Genomic DNA, 17,043 nt, shown 5'->3' with positions numbered 1-17,043 from the left:
GGTGTGATCCACTGTAGGTACTGTACTTGGGGCCCGCTCTTCCGGCTTAGCGCTCCGGCCAGGGCTTCCCGCACTGCACTGGGCTGTTTGCCTCTCGCAGCCAACTAGGAATCCGTGATCCTCTTCGAAAACATCGGAATTTATAACTAGTCAAATATCAATGCTAGCGACATACCAATGACCTCAGAAGAGGACGTTGAAGAGGACCCAGCCTCTCCTCCCGACGGATCCTGCTCCGGCGGAAACCGACCAGCCTCGCATGGCGGCTCGTCAGATTCGCATCACCACGACGATGTGGAACACGATGAATACTCGCACAATTCGGCCTCATTTTCGGGCTCTGAGGAGAATGGAGTAGGACCAGGAGATGACGACCGCAATAGCATAATAGAAGACTTTGAAGAGGAGGAGGAGGAGGAGGAAGAAGAAGACGAAGAAGAAGACGACGACGACGATCTCCAACCCCCACCGGGCCCTTTCTCCCAGCACGCCTTTGCACCTCCTTTTTACGGGCGGCCACCAACACCACTGCCTCCGTCACCGTCGCTGACCTCGCTCCTGCGACCGTCGCGGCCCACGACCCCGGACGCGTCCGACGACGAGCACCCGGGCGAGCCGCTCCCGCGCGCGCGGCCCAAGGTGCCTACGTACGAGTACTACGGCTTCGTGCTGTACCTGTTCAGCAGCCTGTCGTTTCTCATCTACCTGCTCTGGAGCTACCTGCCATCCCCCTTTCTGCACGCCCTGGGCATCTATTATTATCCCAACCGCTGGTGGTCGCTGGCCATCCCCAGCTTCCTGGTCATGACGCTCGTCTACATCTACGTCGCGCTCGCGGCGTACAATACCGAGATTTTGACCCTGCCGCTGGAGAGTGTGGAGACTATTGTTGATGAGGCGGCGCAGGTGGCCGTGGTTGATTCGAAGGGACGGATTAAGAGGGAGAGGAGGAGGGGTGGGGTTGAGGGCCCGTCGGCGGGGCAAGCGGGGGGAGGTGGTGGGAAAGGGATGGGGAAGGGGAGGGGCAGAGGCGGTGCCGGCGCCGGCGCCGGCGAAGATGACCACGAATACTACTACTACCCGAGCAAAGACGGTGGTGGGAAAGCTGGGAGGGTAGGGGGTAGAGAGCGGAATTCGAAGGCGGGGGGAGGGCTGAATTGGAAGGAAGTTTGGAATGAGGGTACGGACGCTGTCATGGATGTGCCGCTTGCCGGGGTTTGTGAGGTCTTATATGCTGAGGGGAGGGAGTGGGAAAGCGAGGAAGATGATGAAGTGATGATCACAAGGTTATAGGGAAGGAAGGCTTTTTGATATCCCGGACTTGTCTTCGAGCCATAGTATAAGGAATTTAGGATATAATTGTGATTTCTCACGACAACCATACTGCCTAACTGCCCAACTGACCAGATTCAGGAGCATGTTGGCATCCAGTGACCAAGGCAGCTAACGGAGGTAGGTACGGTAAGGTTACAGGTAAAGTCGGTAACGTAACTACCGTCCGTAACTGCGGTTCCCTCGGGTGGGTAATTAATTACCTTGAATTGCCAAGCCCGCTGCCCCACCAGCTTTTGAGGTGAGCTGCCTGTGCATCTTTCACCTCGAATTGGAGTCGTCGTCTCTCCAACGCGACATGCAAATGAATGCAGATTCGCGATAACCAAAAAAAACAATTGCATCTCTAATGATCATCGCCGAACCTCTGATCTGTACTTCAACCTCCGACAGCCGCCTCTACACCATTTAGTAGACACACGATCATTATGTCACAACAGCCTTTATCCTCATCGGTGCAACCGACAGACATCTACGGCGGAGGTGAGCTTGCCGTTACAAGGCTCCGCAGCGCGCTCGCGCGATCCCGTTTGCTGACGCTGTCGCTTTTCCAGATGAGGTCTCGGCGATCGTGCTTGATCCCGGCTACTGCACCACGCGCGCGGGCTATGCGGGGGAGGAGATACCCAAGCAGCTCCTCCCGTCCTTTTACGGCCACGTAGACGGACGCGATCTGTTCGGCGACGAGGTTATCATCCCGCGCGCCGGCTTCGAAGTGCGCAACTACATGAACCGCGACAGCGTCGTCGAGGACTGGGATGCCGCCACCAAGCTATGGGAGTACATGCTTGTCCAGCGCCTGCAGCCGCCGCGGCCCACTCCTCCCAGCAAGAACCGTCTTAACGATAACGGCGACGGTGACGGCGACGTGGCCATGGAGGATAGCGGCGCCGCCGAAAACGCCGCCGACGCGCTCGAGAGGCCACTCGCCGAGAACCCGCTGCTGGTGACCGAGGCGCCGTGGAACGCGGCCAAGGCCCGCGAAAAAGCGATCGAGGTGTGCATGGAAAGCTGGGGGTGCCCTGCCTTTTGGCTTAGCAAGACGCCCGTTATGGCCGCCTTTGCTGCCGGCAAGGCCACGGCTCTCGTGCTAGATGTGGGCGGCGCCAACACAAGCGTCACGGCGGTTCATGATGGGATGGTTCTTAAGCGCTCCGTCCAGCGATCGCCGGCGGCCGGCTGTTGGCTGAGCAACCAGATCCGGTCGATGTTGAAGAACAGCGACCCCAAGGTTGAGATTGTGCCCACGTTTATGGTGGAAAACAAGAAGCCCGTCGAGGCCGGGGCGCCGGCGGATGCTAGGCTCCGCACCTTCTCGTTCCCCATATCCGACTCATTCCGCGCCTTTGAGGAGGAGCGCGTCCTTACCGAGTTCAAGGAGTCTGTCGTGGAAGTGTGGCGCGGGCCAGGCCGCTATCTCGCCCCCGGCAACGAAGACTATGCCAGGAGTCAGCCTGGCCGCGTCTTTGAGATGCCCGATGGGAGCAACCAGATGTGGCGCGAGCAGCGGTACCGCGTGGTTGAGGGGTTGTGGGACGAATCGGCGGCTTATCCCCCGGTTGCGGGCTCGAGCGACGAGCCGGCTTTGACCAAGGCGCAGACGATCCCTGCTCTGATCAAGGCGGCACTGGACGGAGTTGACGTCGATTTGCGGCCGGCCTTGCTGGGCAATGTTGTCGTCACAGGAAGCACGAGCCTGTTGAACGGGTTCAATGACCGTCTCAACCTCGAGCTTACCGCCATGTACCCCGGCGTCAAGATCAAGATCAATGCCGCTGGTCTCACGAGCGAACGGAGGTTCGGCTCCTGGATCGGAGGGAGCATCCTTGCCAGCCTAGGGACCTTCCACCAGATGTGGATTTCAAGGAAGGAATACGAAGAGAATGGAGCGGGTATCGTTGAAAAGCGCTGCAAGTAGGGAGGCGGCGGATGGTTTATTGAGGAAGCCCGGAAGATTGCAGAGGAAAAGGGATGTGACGGATTCGAGAACAAGTGAGCAGTATGCAGGTGGCCTTTGAGGCGGCAGACTCTACGGAGGTCCTACCTTTGCTCTGATAGGGATGAAAAGGGAAAGGTGTCTGAGTTGGCGTACGGAGTTACAAGACGGCTCCAAAACCCGAACCATGTTTCTACGGTGTATTCGAAAAGCGAGCAAGGGTATCTGCAAATTCGATTTGTGAACCACCACTTCTGAGCAATCGTTATCATCATCTCATAGGGTTCCGTGCCGGACCATGGCCAGCTGGCGTATTCGTCACCAACCTCGCCACCTTGGCCAGACATCTATAACCTCGTCCTTCGGCCCACTGCTATCAATGATCAAATAGTAGTCGAAGCAGGCACCCGCAATGCAGCTATGGTTAGGCCACACGCGGACCCTCTGCCCAAAGTGGAGAGGCACCTCTTCCTCTTTCCTGCCTTTCCAGACCAGGATGCCGTGCTCCTGACTGATGCGGCCGACTTGCCAACCGCCATGCACCCTCGGAAAGTCTGGGCCTGGCTTCGGGTTGTCTAATCCCCAGGGCATCAAGATCCCCCAGCCGGAGTAGTCCTGGTCGGGGTCTTCGCCTCTGTCGGCCACGGGCTCGCGGCCGAGTGCCAGGGTGCCGGCATTGATGAGGGCTTCTGTTGTGCGGTTGCCTCCACGGCCAGGGTAGACTGTTCCGCACGAGGGTGGTCAGCATGTTGTGTGTTGTTCAAGACCGGTCTGATTCGGCCCGCGTAACGTACCCGAGGCCACCTCTGCGACCACACTGATTGCAATGTCGTCCGCCGTCATAAGAGACGAGTCTCTCGCGTGGGTGGCCAGCTGCTGCAGGTCTAGGGTCGGGCTGGTGGTCATATTCCTCACGATTAGCAGCCGTCAAGGGCAGGAGTACCGGTGATGCAACCGCCTTTTCACCACTTACTAAACCCCGGCATGAACTTCCAGTCTATACCCGCCGCCCTTCAACTCCGCAACTATCATCTCCACCTCCCTGGCCATCCCCACCCTCTCCTTAGCGTCACCGCCCGCCGAAAACAAGCAAGGATACTGAACCGCCGTAGTCGTCGGCGTAGCCCCGACGGAGAGCACTAATTCATGGTCAGGGCTTTTCGCCCTAACCCGCCGCGCCACCCTGGCCAACCCGGCAAACTCATCGACCAGGTAATACATCGCATCCAGGTCGTCCCTCGCGCCATAGCTGTGTCCCGCGTGGGAGTAGAGGCCGTGCAAGACGCAGGTTCCTTTGGCCTCCTCGGCCAGGGCCGCGTCAATGAGGGCCTCGCATGCCGCGGACGAAGGGACGACGCCGGCCCGGCCGTAGCCCGTGTCGATCTTGAGGAAGATGAGGGGCAGGTGGCTGGAGGGGACGGTCGCGGAGATGGCTGCTACGCAGCTGAGTTGGGAAATGTTGTCGATCATTAGTGATAGGGATTGAGGGCCGAGACTGGAGGCGATGGCGGCTAGCCGGGAGACGGCGGATGGGAATAGGGGAAAGGAGAAGAGGACCTGGAATAATGTCAGTTGGGTGGGTCGTGAAGAGGTGAGAGGGATGATGATGGGGTGGAGGATAGATACATGCGTTTACGGAGCGGCCTTTGGCTTGATATGCTTTTAGTAAGGGGAGGATGTTCTCGGCTTCGAGTATGGTGGAGACTATTAGGGAGACTGGAGTGGTCCGCTCATCACCGACTTGCAGGCGGGTGAGTTCTGTTGTCTGTGTATGTCAGTACAACCATCTTTTTTTTTGTTTCAATGGAACTTATGGACACACTTTGTGAGACTTGATATGGGCGCGCCATAGCAGGCCCAGCCTCTCGGTTGCGTCAAGCATGCGCTCGCAGTTCACTCGAAGCTTCGCCAAATCCAACACGACAGAGGGCGTCGGCACCTCATTCAACTTCTTGCCTACGAATCTGGCCCGAAGCTGTCGCTTGAGCTCGTCATCTCTTTGAGTCGCCGCCATATTTCATTCGATGTCGCTAAGATCGCCATCCGCCGGGAAGGAAGTACAGCAACAAGTTCACAGGTGACGGAGATCCTGAGAGAATGTCAGTTGCAAAGAGGAGCTGTAAGATGGCTCTTTCACACTACGCTGACTAGGACCACGCAGCAGTCCCGCACCCACTGCACCTTCCATTTGTTTGGCCCACCGGAGTCATACCTTTTCTCCGCAGTCGACCGCGGGCCCATTTGTCGGCTCAGGTTACCTTGCCAAAGATGGCCAAACAGACAGAGTCGACGTCAGGTTGTCGATGCCAAGCTCAACATGGTGCTGCACAATCACTTACTTAAAGTAACCTAGGAGCAGCCTGGAGTAATTAGAGTATTAGACACTGACATTTCGGATAAGGCCTAATGGCCCATGACCGTGTTTGTAGATAGATCTTGTCAAATTTGATATGTTGTCAATGGAATTTGTGCGCCTGGCAACTTAATATCTGGCCTCTGCTATTGACTGACATGGAACTTGTCATCGAATTGTCTGAATTGTGTTGACACCCCCGAGGCCGGATGCTCTCGCCAGTGACAATCTCCAATCTTGCCAATTCCTCAAGTGAGTCAAGTCTCACACGGAGACGAGAGTTTCTCTTGTGACTGTTCGTCAATCGATTGGGGTTTATTAGGTCAGTCCCAAAGTTCAATCTTAAGCAGCACTATGTTAGGAGTCGAGTCTAAACTGGACTCGAATCGGTGCAAATGCTCTTTGAAAGCGCAAAGTTAAAGTTCCTTTTGACTTTGTAAACGTTAAACCCTGAGGCCTGAGTTTTGTTTAATTACCTTACGTTACATACATACAATTGTCCTCTGTAACTTTACTGGTATCTTACATGTGCACGGGTCTCTTTCGGCTCATCCCACGAACCCCACAATCTGCGAGGCCGATGCGGCTTTCAAGGTGCAGGACGTTCCTTTCTTGGCGCTCTGCAACCATCCACAACTTCTAAACCACAGCTCGCCCGACCGACTCACCTTTCTCTCCCTCAACCCAGACTGGAGAAGGAAAGCCAGCTGCAACATTGCGCGTCTCTATCTTTCGGGTGTTGGAAACTACTATGATGATGATTTGACTTGCTACCAGTCGCGCAGTTGTCCACACAGCATCGCGAGTCGCCATCGCTCGACTACTGGAACCCATCCCATCGGTTGTGTAGCGATTCCGCAGCAGCAAACATCATGGCGGGCGACGACAGCGACCAGGATGGGCTCGATTTTTCCAATCTTAACGATGAGGACTGGAGGGAACAAGAAGCTCGCGATGACGAAGCCATTCAGAAACTCTACGGCGGCCCCGGCGATGGTTTCAACGACCTGCTCGGCAGACTCTCAGCTGGTGCTGCCTTCGATCAGTCTGGCAAGGCCGACGATGCCATCGATTACGAGGATATTGATTTGAGCGATGAGGATGACTTGCCCGACGAAGAGCCTCATCCAAGCGGCACCAGCGGCGACGGCCCGGGCTTGACAGACGACAACGATACCGATGATCTTTTCGGCGAAAATATTCCTTCGTCACCTCTCGGTGGAGATGACGATGATCTTTTTGGTTTTGGTGACGATGATCGCATGCATGTCGACGAGCCTCAGCATGAGTCGCTTGAAGACCTGATCGCCCTGAACTTCGACCACGGGCCAAAACCCAGCGATGCCAACCAGGATCCAAACATCCCACCTCCTGCCGAGAGCCTCGTTGAGGCCGTGAAGCAGGCTTATCCAGCCTTCAAGGAGAATGGCATTCTTTACTGGAACGAGCTTTTCCGCCCAAAACAAGCTACGTGGATCTCCAGGAAGGCCCTCAAGCCGCCTAAACCCCTCGTGCCAACAAAGCTCAGCGTGGAGCTCGATGCGGACCAAGAGAAGCTCTTTCGCATCCCCGGCCCTGCCTCGTTGACTGTCTACCAAAGGATTAAAGAAGCTGAAGCACGAGGCCTCGTTTCGCTCGAAGAGCCTGAGCCACTTGAGCAGGCAGACCTCGAAATCTTTAACCTGGACGGCGAATCCGACTCGGAGACCGTAGGAGGGTACACTCTTCGAGATATTGCCTTAGTTTGCGATGACTGGGATGGAATGATCCGCCTTGCGGACCGCCTTGGCGACGCTTCCGGGGTCCGGTCTGATGATAGAGCCACCAATGCCACCGACAACAAGCTCATTAAGACTGAGCTTGATGGGGATGACGAAGATTGGGACAGAATGTTTCTCGACGAACCCCCTCCCAAGAAGCGACGGCTTGAGGCACCCAAGGGCCTTCCCGCCGTTCCACGTTTTAGAGCGCCCAACTTTGACAACTTTGAAGAGGCCACGTCTAAGCTTGGGAAGCGTGTTATTCTCGACATGAATGACCCCTATCTCCTTATCGATGATGTTGAATCGGAACGTGTCAGCAAGAGACGCAAGATCCAGCACAAGACGGTACGAATGGCAAATGGCCAGCTCGGCCGCGAGTTGTCACAGCGGTTCAACTTTTCTTCAGACACCGCCTACGACGCTCTGAAGGAGAACAGCCAGAGCAAGGTCCGGGCTACATTGGCCTCGATTCCGGTTGAGCACAGCATGACAGCGCAGAGGCTCTCGTGGCCCTATTATCGCGTGAAGCTTGCCGCTAGCGACCCTCACAGCTACCATCGACCCCAGTTCCACCCGCGGAAGGATGCCTTCCACCCGGTCAAGTTCAAAGCGCCCAGTGTGAAGAAGAGGAAGCAATTCAAGGGCAAAAGGGTCCCGGAGATCTTCCAAACCTCCTCGGATCTCACCATGAATGACAATTCCAGCGCCATCTTGTTCGAGTACTGCGAGGAGATCCCAATCGTCCTGTCGAATTTCGGCATGGGTCAGAAGATCATCAACTACTATCGACGCTCTAAAGGGACCGACTCGAGACCTGAGAAACGAGAGCTCGGTGAGCCTTACATTCTGATGCCGGAGGATCGTTCTCCGTTCGCTATGGTTGGCGAGGTTCATCCCGGCGAGACCGTACCCACCCTACATAACCAGATGTTCCGGGCGCCCATCTTCAAGCACTCACCGAGGAGTACGGACTTCCTCCTCGGCCGCAGCACCACAGGGAAATCAGGCTCATCCTGGTATCTTCGGAATATAGACCACCTCTTTGTGGTCGGGCAGATTCTACCATCAATGGAGGTGCCTGGGCCGCACTCTCGGCGTGTGACAAACATCGCCAAGAACCGCCTCAAGATGGTGTCTTATCGCCTGCTGCGCCGCAGCGACAACGTCACCTTGAGCGACATCACGAAGCATGTCGCCGAATCCAACGAGTCGCAGAATCGCCAGAAGCTCAAAGAATTCCTCGTGTTTCGCAAGGACCAGCGAAACTGGACGCTCCCAGAAGGAGAGGAGCCCATGAGCGAGGCTGACATCCGGTCGCTCGTCCGGCCAGAGGAGGTTTGCCTTTTGGACGCAATGCAAGTCGGGGCTCATGAGCTTGAAAACGGCGGATACGAGGTCAATGACGCTCTGCTCAAGGACGATGAGATGGAGGCAGGCGATGAGCTTCCACCAGATGCCCTTGCCAACAAAATGGCGCCTTGGAGGCTTACCAAAGCTTTCATTGACGCGAGCCATGGCAAAGCCATGATTGCTGTCCACGGACCTGGTGATCCAACGGGCAAAGGTCTTGGCGTCAGCTATCTCAGGACGTCGATGAAAGGCGGTTTCCTGGAGCAGCTACATGGCCCTCTTGCAACGTCCGCCGATGCCATTGAGCGGCAGCGAAAGGCCAACGGCGGTCACATGTACAACGTCAAGAACCAGGATACCCTCTATACTGAATCTCTCAAAGATATATGGGCCCGCCAACGGCAAAGCTTGGAGGACACTCAGGAGCATGACGACGACGACATTCTTGCCCAGGAGGACGAAGACGACCGGTTCAACGTGCAGAGCCAACCCGCCCAAGCCGCTACCCAGCCAGACGGAGTGAGCCAAGTCAGCCAGAGCCAGGCTAGTGGCCTGAACTCCAGGAAATTGAAGATCATCCGAGAGGTCAGGGGTGAAAACGGCGAGATTCAGACTGTTACCGAGATTGTGCACGACCCGATCGTAATTGCGCAGTACAGCAAGAGGCGGCGCCAGATCGAGTTTGACAACATTGAGTAAGTGAAAGCTTGGCACTCTGACAACGCTTTTCCGATGCTAACTTTGGCTTAGTATCTACAATGCCAAGCTCACCGGTGATCGGGAGAGGGATGAGATAATTCTTTTGAAGTATGAACTTATCCGCCGGCCCCCAATTTGTCTTTGTTGCTAACAAGTCCCACAGAGCGAGTAAAGAGCAGGAGCGCCTAGAAAAGAACAAGGAGCGGCGCAAGAAGCGGGAGAAACAAAAGAAACTCCAGCAAAAGATCAAGGAAGGCGGCGGCGCCGGCGATGAGGGCTCGCCGGAGCCATCGACCGAGAAAGTGACAGGCACGACCCGAAAATGCGCAAATTGTGGTCAGGTTGGGCATATCAAGACCAACAAGAAGTACGTATGCTTTTGCATTCAAGATTCACATGAAGCCTCGGAGATCGACATGCCCAGACAATCTGGTTCTAGCAAGCCTCGAAAGTCAGGCAAGCGTAGTTCATGGAGACCTACCCAGGAACCGCGCGTTGAGGGGGACAAATTCTGTGACCCACGCTGCTGGGAGTCAAGCGCCTTTGAGCCTCAGATGGGAACCGACTCGATTTCCAAGGGTAACCAGACACTGGTCTAGGACGGTGTCGAGAAGACGGGAACCGGCGAGGAGTAACTTGGTCACCTCCTCCGCCACACCCAACATCCTAATCCACAAGCGTGGACTTTTAACTTTTTCTTTTCCCTTATCCAATTTCATTTTTCTTCTTATTCCTTATTCAATTTCAACTCTCTTTTCTACTCTCTGGGCCTTTCACTCGCCAGCCCATCAAAAAACCTACTAACATCCTTATCCTCAAGACTCTGCCCGCTTCTCAATGGCTCCAGGCCCCGCGATCAGAATCCCGACGAATCGGCGAGCCTAGGATCTACCAATGCCCCTGTCGCTGCCGGCTTTTTCAACCTCGGTTGATCGGACCGCGCTGCGTGTCCTTGCACGGGAAGCATAGCAGAGAGAGTGGGGTTGTCTTTCATCCCATCCGCTGCCCATCGCGGCGGCTACGGTAATGCGGCTTGGTAGGCTGCTCCCTTTCCCCCTAGCCCGGATTTCCACCTTACTACGGGCAGTTATGGGCGGGATGTGCGCATGGCGGATTGCTTTGGTAGACGGGATGCTACCCAACCGCAGACTGCAGGGGGGATGACTGAGGAAAGTACAGGTTGGCGTACGCACCTGTCTTACATGTTCCTGCATTATGATGGGAAAAGGGTTTGGAGGGGACGGATGGGCTTCCAGCGACTTGCTTTTCCCGGGTTGGGTTGATGGCGTTTACTGGGCGGGCATGTGTGTGTGATTACTTGAGCTTGGCTCTTCCCGGGTGCAAATAATCGGAAAGGGGACTTGGGAAGCCGGTATTATGGAGTTGTTCTGGTAGCGCACGAACTGGTCTTTGCTTGTATTGTACCCCCTTTTTAAATCAGGAAGGGGTCTTTTAACCTTGGTCAGCGACTGCCGTCTTTCTCCTGCTTACCTTGCCTACCTTGCCGTCGCCATGCTGCAGCGGTATGTATAGAGGGAAGACCGGGAAAGGTTCTTCATGTGTATGTTGTGAGTAAGCAGGTAGGTAGTAATGCAGCAGAGATGTTGGTGAAAGAAACATTTCTCTATTGAATAGCGTTACCTTAGCTACCTAAGGTCTGCTGCCATTTTTGGAATGTGTGTGTGTGGGTGGGAATTGACTGGTTTTGGTTCATCAAGGCCCCGTCTGCCGGTGCGGTGTGGTTACACGGCACACGACATTGGAAGAGCCGCGTTGCTACCTACCTAGGGGTCTTCATGTAGAGTACTGTACATAGAGCACCGTGATCTGACCTGGTTATCTGATGGTTGTGGCCTAAGGTCTTGATCTTATCTGGTATGGGTTCGATTGAGTACAACTTAGGTACCTTACAAGAAGGAAAGGAAGATGGTGTTTAGATCTCGACTGTATGGAGTATGTAGTCGCTGTGATGATGGTCTGATCAAGGACATGAGTCGTCTTTGTTCCATGCCATGCATAGAATGGCTGGCGTCCATCTGCCACGGGATGTATCTGTTACCCAGCACGCCACGACCATCCCGTGCTCTTGGTTGGCCTCTCGGATGAGAATACCTTAGCTTATCTTTTTCAGCTCTTTCTGGGATGAGGTGGGTTGAGGCGGCCTTCTTACCCGAGTCCTGCGCCTTGCGGGACACGGGCCGGCCGAACGGTCCCGGAGCCCCGGAACCCCGGCAAGATTCCGTGAATGGCGCTTATGCTTTGCCATGGAAGGACATTTACTTGTCCGCTTGCCGGACTTGTTCGGACCTCGTTCACTGGTGAATGTCTCCCGTTCCAAAACCAGATACAGTCCGATATAGAGTCTACTGTGGCAGTCGGTCTAAGAAACTTCATGCCTCGTTCATTGGCCATGGTCATGATGCCGATGGCTGATGTTGGCACATGGGCGCGCATTTGGAGTAATAGTGCAAGCGCTTGTGCTGTGGTTCTGGTTCTCGGTACCAGACGATCAAAACGCCATACCATGAACAGACATGCTCAAATCCAGGTTTGGCTTGGAGTTGTTGGAGGGAAGCTAATATGATGGGATGCCGATGGGTGGGTGGCAGCCGGCGGGAATCGACCCAAGATATCGGACAAGACGTCAATGTACAGGTGAGGATACCAAAAAACAGCCCTGAACGCGCGTATGGCTTGCTCGGTCAGTTTCCAGAGTGATCAGGTTGCGCCGGGCAAGCGTCGTCCTCGTGAATGCCAGAGGAGACTATCTCCAAAGAAGATGCTCTGTTTCTATTTAGGTTGTACATATGTGCGTCTGTAGGTAGTATGCTGCCATGCTTAACCGCCGTGCCTATCCCAGAGCTTTGGGTCGATGTGTGTCTGTCTCTCTTCTCTTTGGCTGGAACCGAGCCGTTGCACAACCTGGATCTACACTAGCTTGGCTTACCCGGTAATCAATAACTTGACCAGAATAGGTGAGTGTTGTAGTGAACGATGGGAATAGCCGACTAGCAGCAATGTGGTTGGTTGGCCAGATATGCGCTGCTAGGTTATTGGAGTTGCTTCCATCAGCCATGTGTGCCGGACGTACCAGGACTTTGGTCAAGAGAAAGGGTGTAGTGAGATATCGTCTTGTCCTGGTTTGCCGAGACCACAGTCAGCAACCTGGAATTGGGCAAAGCAGTCAGAGCATTTGAGGAAGGTGCAAGACAATGTTGACTCTGAGAGAGTAAGAACAAAGCCGAGTTTACTCTCCGCTAACGTCGGGTGTGTCGTTGTCTCCACGCTCCCGACGGGCCGCAGGTGATGGTGCTAAAAATAGCTAAAAATAGATCCTTCCCTGCGATGTGTGGAGATCAGAAACGGGCAAATTAATCATTTAGCCCGATAATCTAGCTTTTAGCCCTCCAAGCGCTTGCAGAACCAACTGGGCTAAATGGCCGCTCTTGCGTGGCCAATCAACGACGTTTCTCACTCACCAGGAGCTCACCTCGTCAGCCAATCGCTTTGCACGACGGCCCTCTTTCTGCAGGCAACGGTCGTTGGCCCCATACCCCATCGCATCTCGAACGACTCCACCGAGACCGGGGGCCAGCAGCAACGGGCCTTCTGCAGCAGGGATGCTTGAGGTGATGTTCTCCTTCACACCACCGAAAGCTGGACGCCGGCATGCGAACCGGTGATGATGATGCGTTTCCCTGCGTTCAACAACATAGCGAAGAGCCGTCCTGATTTGAGTCCCTGGCGAACTATGGCCGCCAAGGACGTTGTGCAACCGTAATGAGCGGGAAAAATCACCTCTCTTTGCATGTCAGACTGTTCATCCTAACGTTACTGGATGGATCCAGGTCGGCCACAGCTTCTGGAATTGGCCTATGGAGAAAACCTCAACGTGACAGCGTCGGACGTCGGACGTCTTCACTCGGATCGGCGGGCTGCGTGGCTCAACTGTATGTACAGGGTAGGTATTTGCATGTATCTCGCATGTCTAAAGTGAAACTCGATAATAGCCGCAGATGAAGACTGCCCCTTGCCCTCCGAAGCCCTTGCATCTTGAGAGCACAGAATTCCCGAGCGCAGGTCCGGCTACCGTGTCGCTCTACGCTATCTACACTAGATGATGTCGCCATCAAGAACTCTCATCGAATTGAGTCGTTTCTGAAACATTGCAATAGCATGGAGGAGGAGCGCCGCTGAGGCTCTGCGACGCGAGGCTGGGCAACCCGTGACATTGTCCCAGCCAAAGCCCGTCAGCGGGGGCCGATCGGAACATCACCCTGGCCCCACCAGTCGGATCTGGATCAAGCTAAGGTACGTTTGAGATTTGATAAACGTGTAGCGAGGCGGAAAGGAGGGGTCAATCCTATCATCGGGGAGGACGGTTAGAAGACTGGGGAACAACAGGTTCCGCATCTTCGCTTCATCGGCAGCCTAATGTGTGGCAGAGGTCCTCCCTTGCCGGTGCAACGCGGATGGCTGCTCTGTTCGCGTTTCTCTCGATGCGAGTGCCCATTGTCGCTTCAAAAGTTACTGTTTGGTACGCTAAGCTGCCCGCCTCACTAGGCGTCTTGACCGAGAAGCAGGTGCGATGATGGGATGAGATCTCATAAATCCCCTTCCGGGCTACATTGCAGCCGGACCGTAGGTGGTCTACATGAAGGCCTGTCTTACCCGGGTATATTGCAGCGTCCACTGCTTCGGCAGGGTGTTTCTTTCAGCCGTACAATAAACTAAGTAGGTAATCAACGGTCTTGCAGACATCCTCCTCCGCGACGAGGCTAGACAAAATGTTAATGTGCGGCCATGGTACTCAATCTTCTATCTGCAACGAAATTGCTTTCCAGAAGGCCGTTTGTTCCTCTGAACCCTTTGTCCAATCGAGTCCCTTGTTTCGGCTTCCTTTTGCATGGCCATGCCACCTTTGCGGGGCCTGCCAAGCCTGACTCGTGGCTCCGGCTCTTTCTGCCCCACGCCGCAGCGGATCCCCTTGAACTGGTCGTCCCCCCAGGGCCTTGGTTGCCTTTTCCCTCCACACCTCTCTGTCTCCAGTGTCTCTCATCTTCTGAACTTGACGATCTATTATTAGCATCACCAGATCCAGCCTCATCGCCCTCGAACTGCACGAGCGGCGCCGCAGGTACCAGTGTATCTCCATTGCTACCCTTGTCTTGAGCAAGGGAATTGACGTCGGCCGTTGGAAAAAAAATCCACGGCTGCGTTTCGCCAAAAGGCACAAAAAGACTGCCACGCCCCATCATCGCCATTGTCGCAGTCTGTGAGGGTTTCAAATCCCACGGCCAGCTCCAACTTCTCTAGCCAGCGCGACCACACTGTCGCAAAAGCTCTCCACCAAGAGCTAACTTCCATCCGAAGCTCCTCGACCGCAGCTGTCTCGCATATCTGCTGCATTGCCGCGTGTCGTCGTCGTCGCCGTCGTCGCCGTTCAGAGTGGCTTTCGCGACCGACAGTGGGCCCGGCGTAAAAGCCATCGCCGTAACATTTATCTCGATCCAATCGCATCACCATCTGCTCCAATTTCAGCTGTAGTTCCTGAGCTAGAATCTCGACAGCTCGTCCACTGGCAAAATGGGCCGCAGAAAAATTGAAATAAAGGCCATCAAAGATGACCGAAACCGCTCCGTGTAAGTATCTCTTATATTGCGGCCTTGCACAGGATTGCCACTGACTCTCTACTCCCAAACCAGCACTTTCCTGAAACGAAAGGGAGGGCTGTTCAAGAAGGCTCATGAGCTATCAGTACTGTGCTCGGTGGATGTTGCCGTCTTCATATTTGGCAGTAACAAGAAGCTCTACGAGTATTCATCAAGCGACATGCGCGACCTGATCACGAGGTACACCTATGTAGGTTCTGCCGCCCTTTGTACCTCGACTCTGGGTTTCTTAGCTGACATGGCACGGCAGCACGGTGGTCCGAACGAACACAAAGGCCCCTCCGATTTCAACGGGGGAGCCGAAGATGAGGATGATGACGACGAAAACGGCACCCCGCCCCAGGGAGATGGCTTCGACCCCCAGATGCTTCCTCCTCACTTCCAAACGCAACCTCCGTTCCCCCACCTCAGACACCACACCCCTTCAGCCTCGCCCCCGATCCCGAATGGCGTGTTTGGCCCTCACCCAGGTAATGGCCCGCGTGGTCACACTCCGCAACCCCAGGTCGGCTCCCGGCCGTCATCGCGGAACGACATTCGGAGGATGGGTCCCAACATGGTCGGGCAACCAGTCGGCCCGCAGGGCCCTCCTCAGCCCCCTGCTGTGAATGGCTTTGCCTATATGCCGCAGCCGGCAATTTACAACCCTCAGAACGCTCCAAACTTACCGCCTAATATGCATCCCCACGGTTTGCCACAACCGCACCCTCAAGCTCACCCTCAGTATCCGTATCACCCACCGCAGCCGCACCCCCATCAGATGCAATCCTTTGCCGAAGAGCAACGGAGGTCCTCTGTACCCCCTGCCTTCCCTCCTCAACCTCAAGGCCCGCCAGCCGCGCGTCATTCCGTATCACCACCGCAGCCTCCTGCTCAACAGCTGCCTCCGCAGCCGGTTCCGCACATGTCGCCGCCGCAGGTTCACCCCATGCAGAGCCCGCCGCAGCCTCAACAACATCTGCCACCGCCGCCACCGCAAGAACCTCACCATATTCCACCGCCATCACAAGAGCCACAACCGCCCGCGCCGATGGAATCGAGGCCGAAGCCGGAACCGGTGGAGAGAACACGCCAGCCCCCGCTCCTCGACACGGTCATTAAGAAGGCACCACCCCGTAAAGGAGGGAGCATATTCACCCCTATTGATGAGAATAGATCCATCCTATCGCAACACTTGGCAGCTTTCCACCCCGAGGTGAAGGCAGAGGCGCCGTCCGGCAGGTCCCAATCGATGGACGTTGGCGGTGTCTCGAGAGGTAGCAATGCCGATTCAAACGCACAAAGCCAGACGCAGGTAAAGAGGAACAGTTCGCTCTCCTCGATTCCGGAAACTGTCTTCACCCCGCCTTCGCGGTCCAATAGTCTGCGCGTAGGTGGCAACGTTGCGCGGCCGCGATTGAAGGTGCAGATTCCAGAAGACTCGGACGGTGGTAGCGCTACAGCCGAGTCGGCCTCCCCACGAGGAACAACTGCCACGGATGCAACCTCTCAACCGTCGAGACGTCCTGACTCGCACTCCTCTGGCGTGGTCCTGCCACCTCCGTCGCCCTCGGCTTCAGCGCTGCTCTCTGCAGGTGCCACTGGGCCGCCCAATCCATTTGCACGGCCACCTCCGCATCAAAACAACAGCATGAACATCGACACACCCGTATCAGCTCTACCGTCACGCTTCCTCAACAACGAATTCCTCCCTAGCCCTAGCAGCTTCTACCCGGAGTGGAATTTCCGCGGCACCGATAGCAACACGCTCCCAAGTCCCCTGAACTTCGCGACGCCAGTGGGTGGAACGGGGCCGTCCTTCTTAAGGGACGATCTTGTATCGCATAAGCGGAAGAGCCCCGAAATCAGTGGTAACGGGTCCCACCACGAGCCGCTCGAATTGGGCAATGACACGAAGCGGGTCAAAGTCGATTCGTGAGGCAGTTTCACGTATGATGC

The 17,043-nt window shown here is 55.5% G+C and overlaps 5 protein-coding genes across 5 annotated transcripts; 4 read left to right on the top strand and 1 right to left on the bottom strand.

Moving 5' to 3' along the window:
• Positions 1–177: 177 nt before the first annotated feature.
• N656DRAFT_794631 (PIG-P-domain-containing protein) lies at positions 178–1,293 on the top strand (the record flags this gene model as incomplete). Its single annotated transcript, XM_064817314.1, has 1 exon — positions 178–1,293. The coding sequence occupies one exon, from the start codon at positions 178–180 to the stop codon at positions 1,291–1,293; it is 1,116 nt and encodes a 371-aa protein (XP_064673878.1).
• A 467-nt stretch (positions 1,294–1,760) lies between these two features.
• N656DRAFT_794630 (Actin/actin-like protein) lies at positions 1,761–3,250 on the top strand (the record flags this gene model as incomplete). Its single annotated transcript, XM_064817313.1, has 2 exons — positions 1,761–1,815; positions 1,887–3,250. The coding sequence occupies 2 exons, from the start codon at positions 1,761–1,763 to the stop codon at positions 3,248–3,250; spliced, it is 1,419 nt and encodes a 472-aa protein (XP_064673877.1).
• A 336-nt stretch (positions 3,251–3,586) lies between these two features.
• N656DRAFT_765294 (uncharacterized protein) lies at positions 3,587–5,282 on the bottom strand (the record flags this gene model as incomplete). Its single annotated transcript, XM_064813396.1, has 4 exons — positions 3,587–3,990; positions 4,063–4,163; positions 4,242–4,825; positions 5,091–5,282. The coding sequence occupies 4 exons, from the start codon at positions 5,280–5,282 to the stop codon at positions 3,587–3,589; spliced, it is 1,281 nt and encodes a 426-aa protein (XP_064673876.1).
• A 1,211-nt stretch (positions 5,283–6,493) lies between these two features.
• N656DRAFT_786702 (TAF1-like protein) lies at positions 6,494–10,032 on the top strand (the record flags this gene model as incomplete). The annotated part of the gene is made up of 3 exons (XM_064816549.1): positions 6,494–9,429; positions 9,485–9,541; positions 9,597–10,032. The coding sequence occupies 3 exons, from the start codon at positions 6,494–6,496 to the stop codon at positions 10,030–10,032; spliced, it is 3,429 nt and encodes a 1,142-aa protein (XP_064673875.1).
• A 4,987-nt stretch (positions 10,033–15,019) lies between these two features.
• On the top strand, positions 15,020–17,023 carry N656DRAFT_794627 (uncharacterized protein; the record flags this gene model as incomplete). Its single annotated transcript, XM_064817312.1, has 3 exons — positions 15,020–15,075; positions 15,139–15,295; positions 15,356–17,023. 3 exons carry the CDS (start codon positions 15,020–15,022, stop codon positions 17,021–17,023), a joined length of 1,881 nt encoding a protein of 626 aa, XP_064673874.1.
• Positions 17,024–17,043: the final 20 nt, after the last annotated feature.

The sequence above is a fragment of the Canariomyces notabilis genome (genome assembly GCF_033297395.1).
Source record: "Canariomyces notabilis strain CBS 508.74 unplaced genomic scaffold N656scaffold_2, whole genome shotgun sequence".
NCBI lineage: Eukaryota > Fungi > Ascomycota > Sordariomycetes > Sordariales > Chaetomiaceae > Canariomyces > Canariomyces notabilis.
Note: the sequence above shows the minus strand (reverse complement) of the source record. Positions and strands in the feature narration are given on the sequence as shown.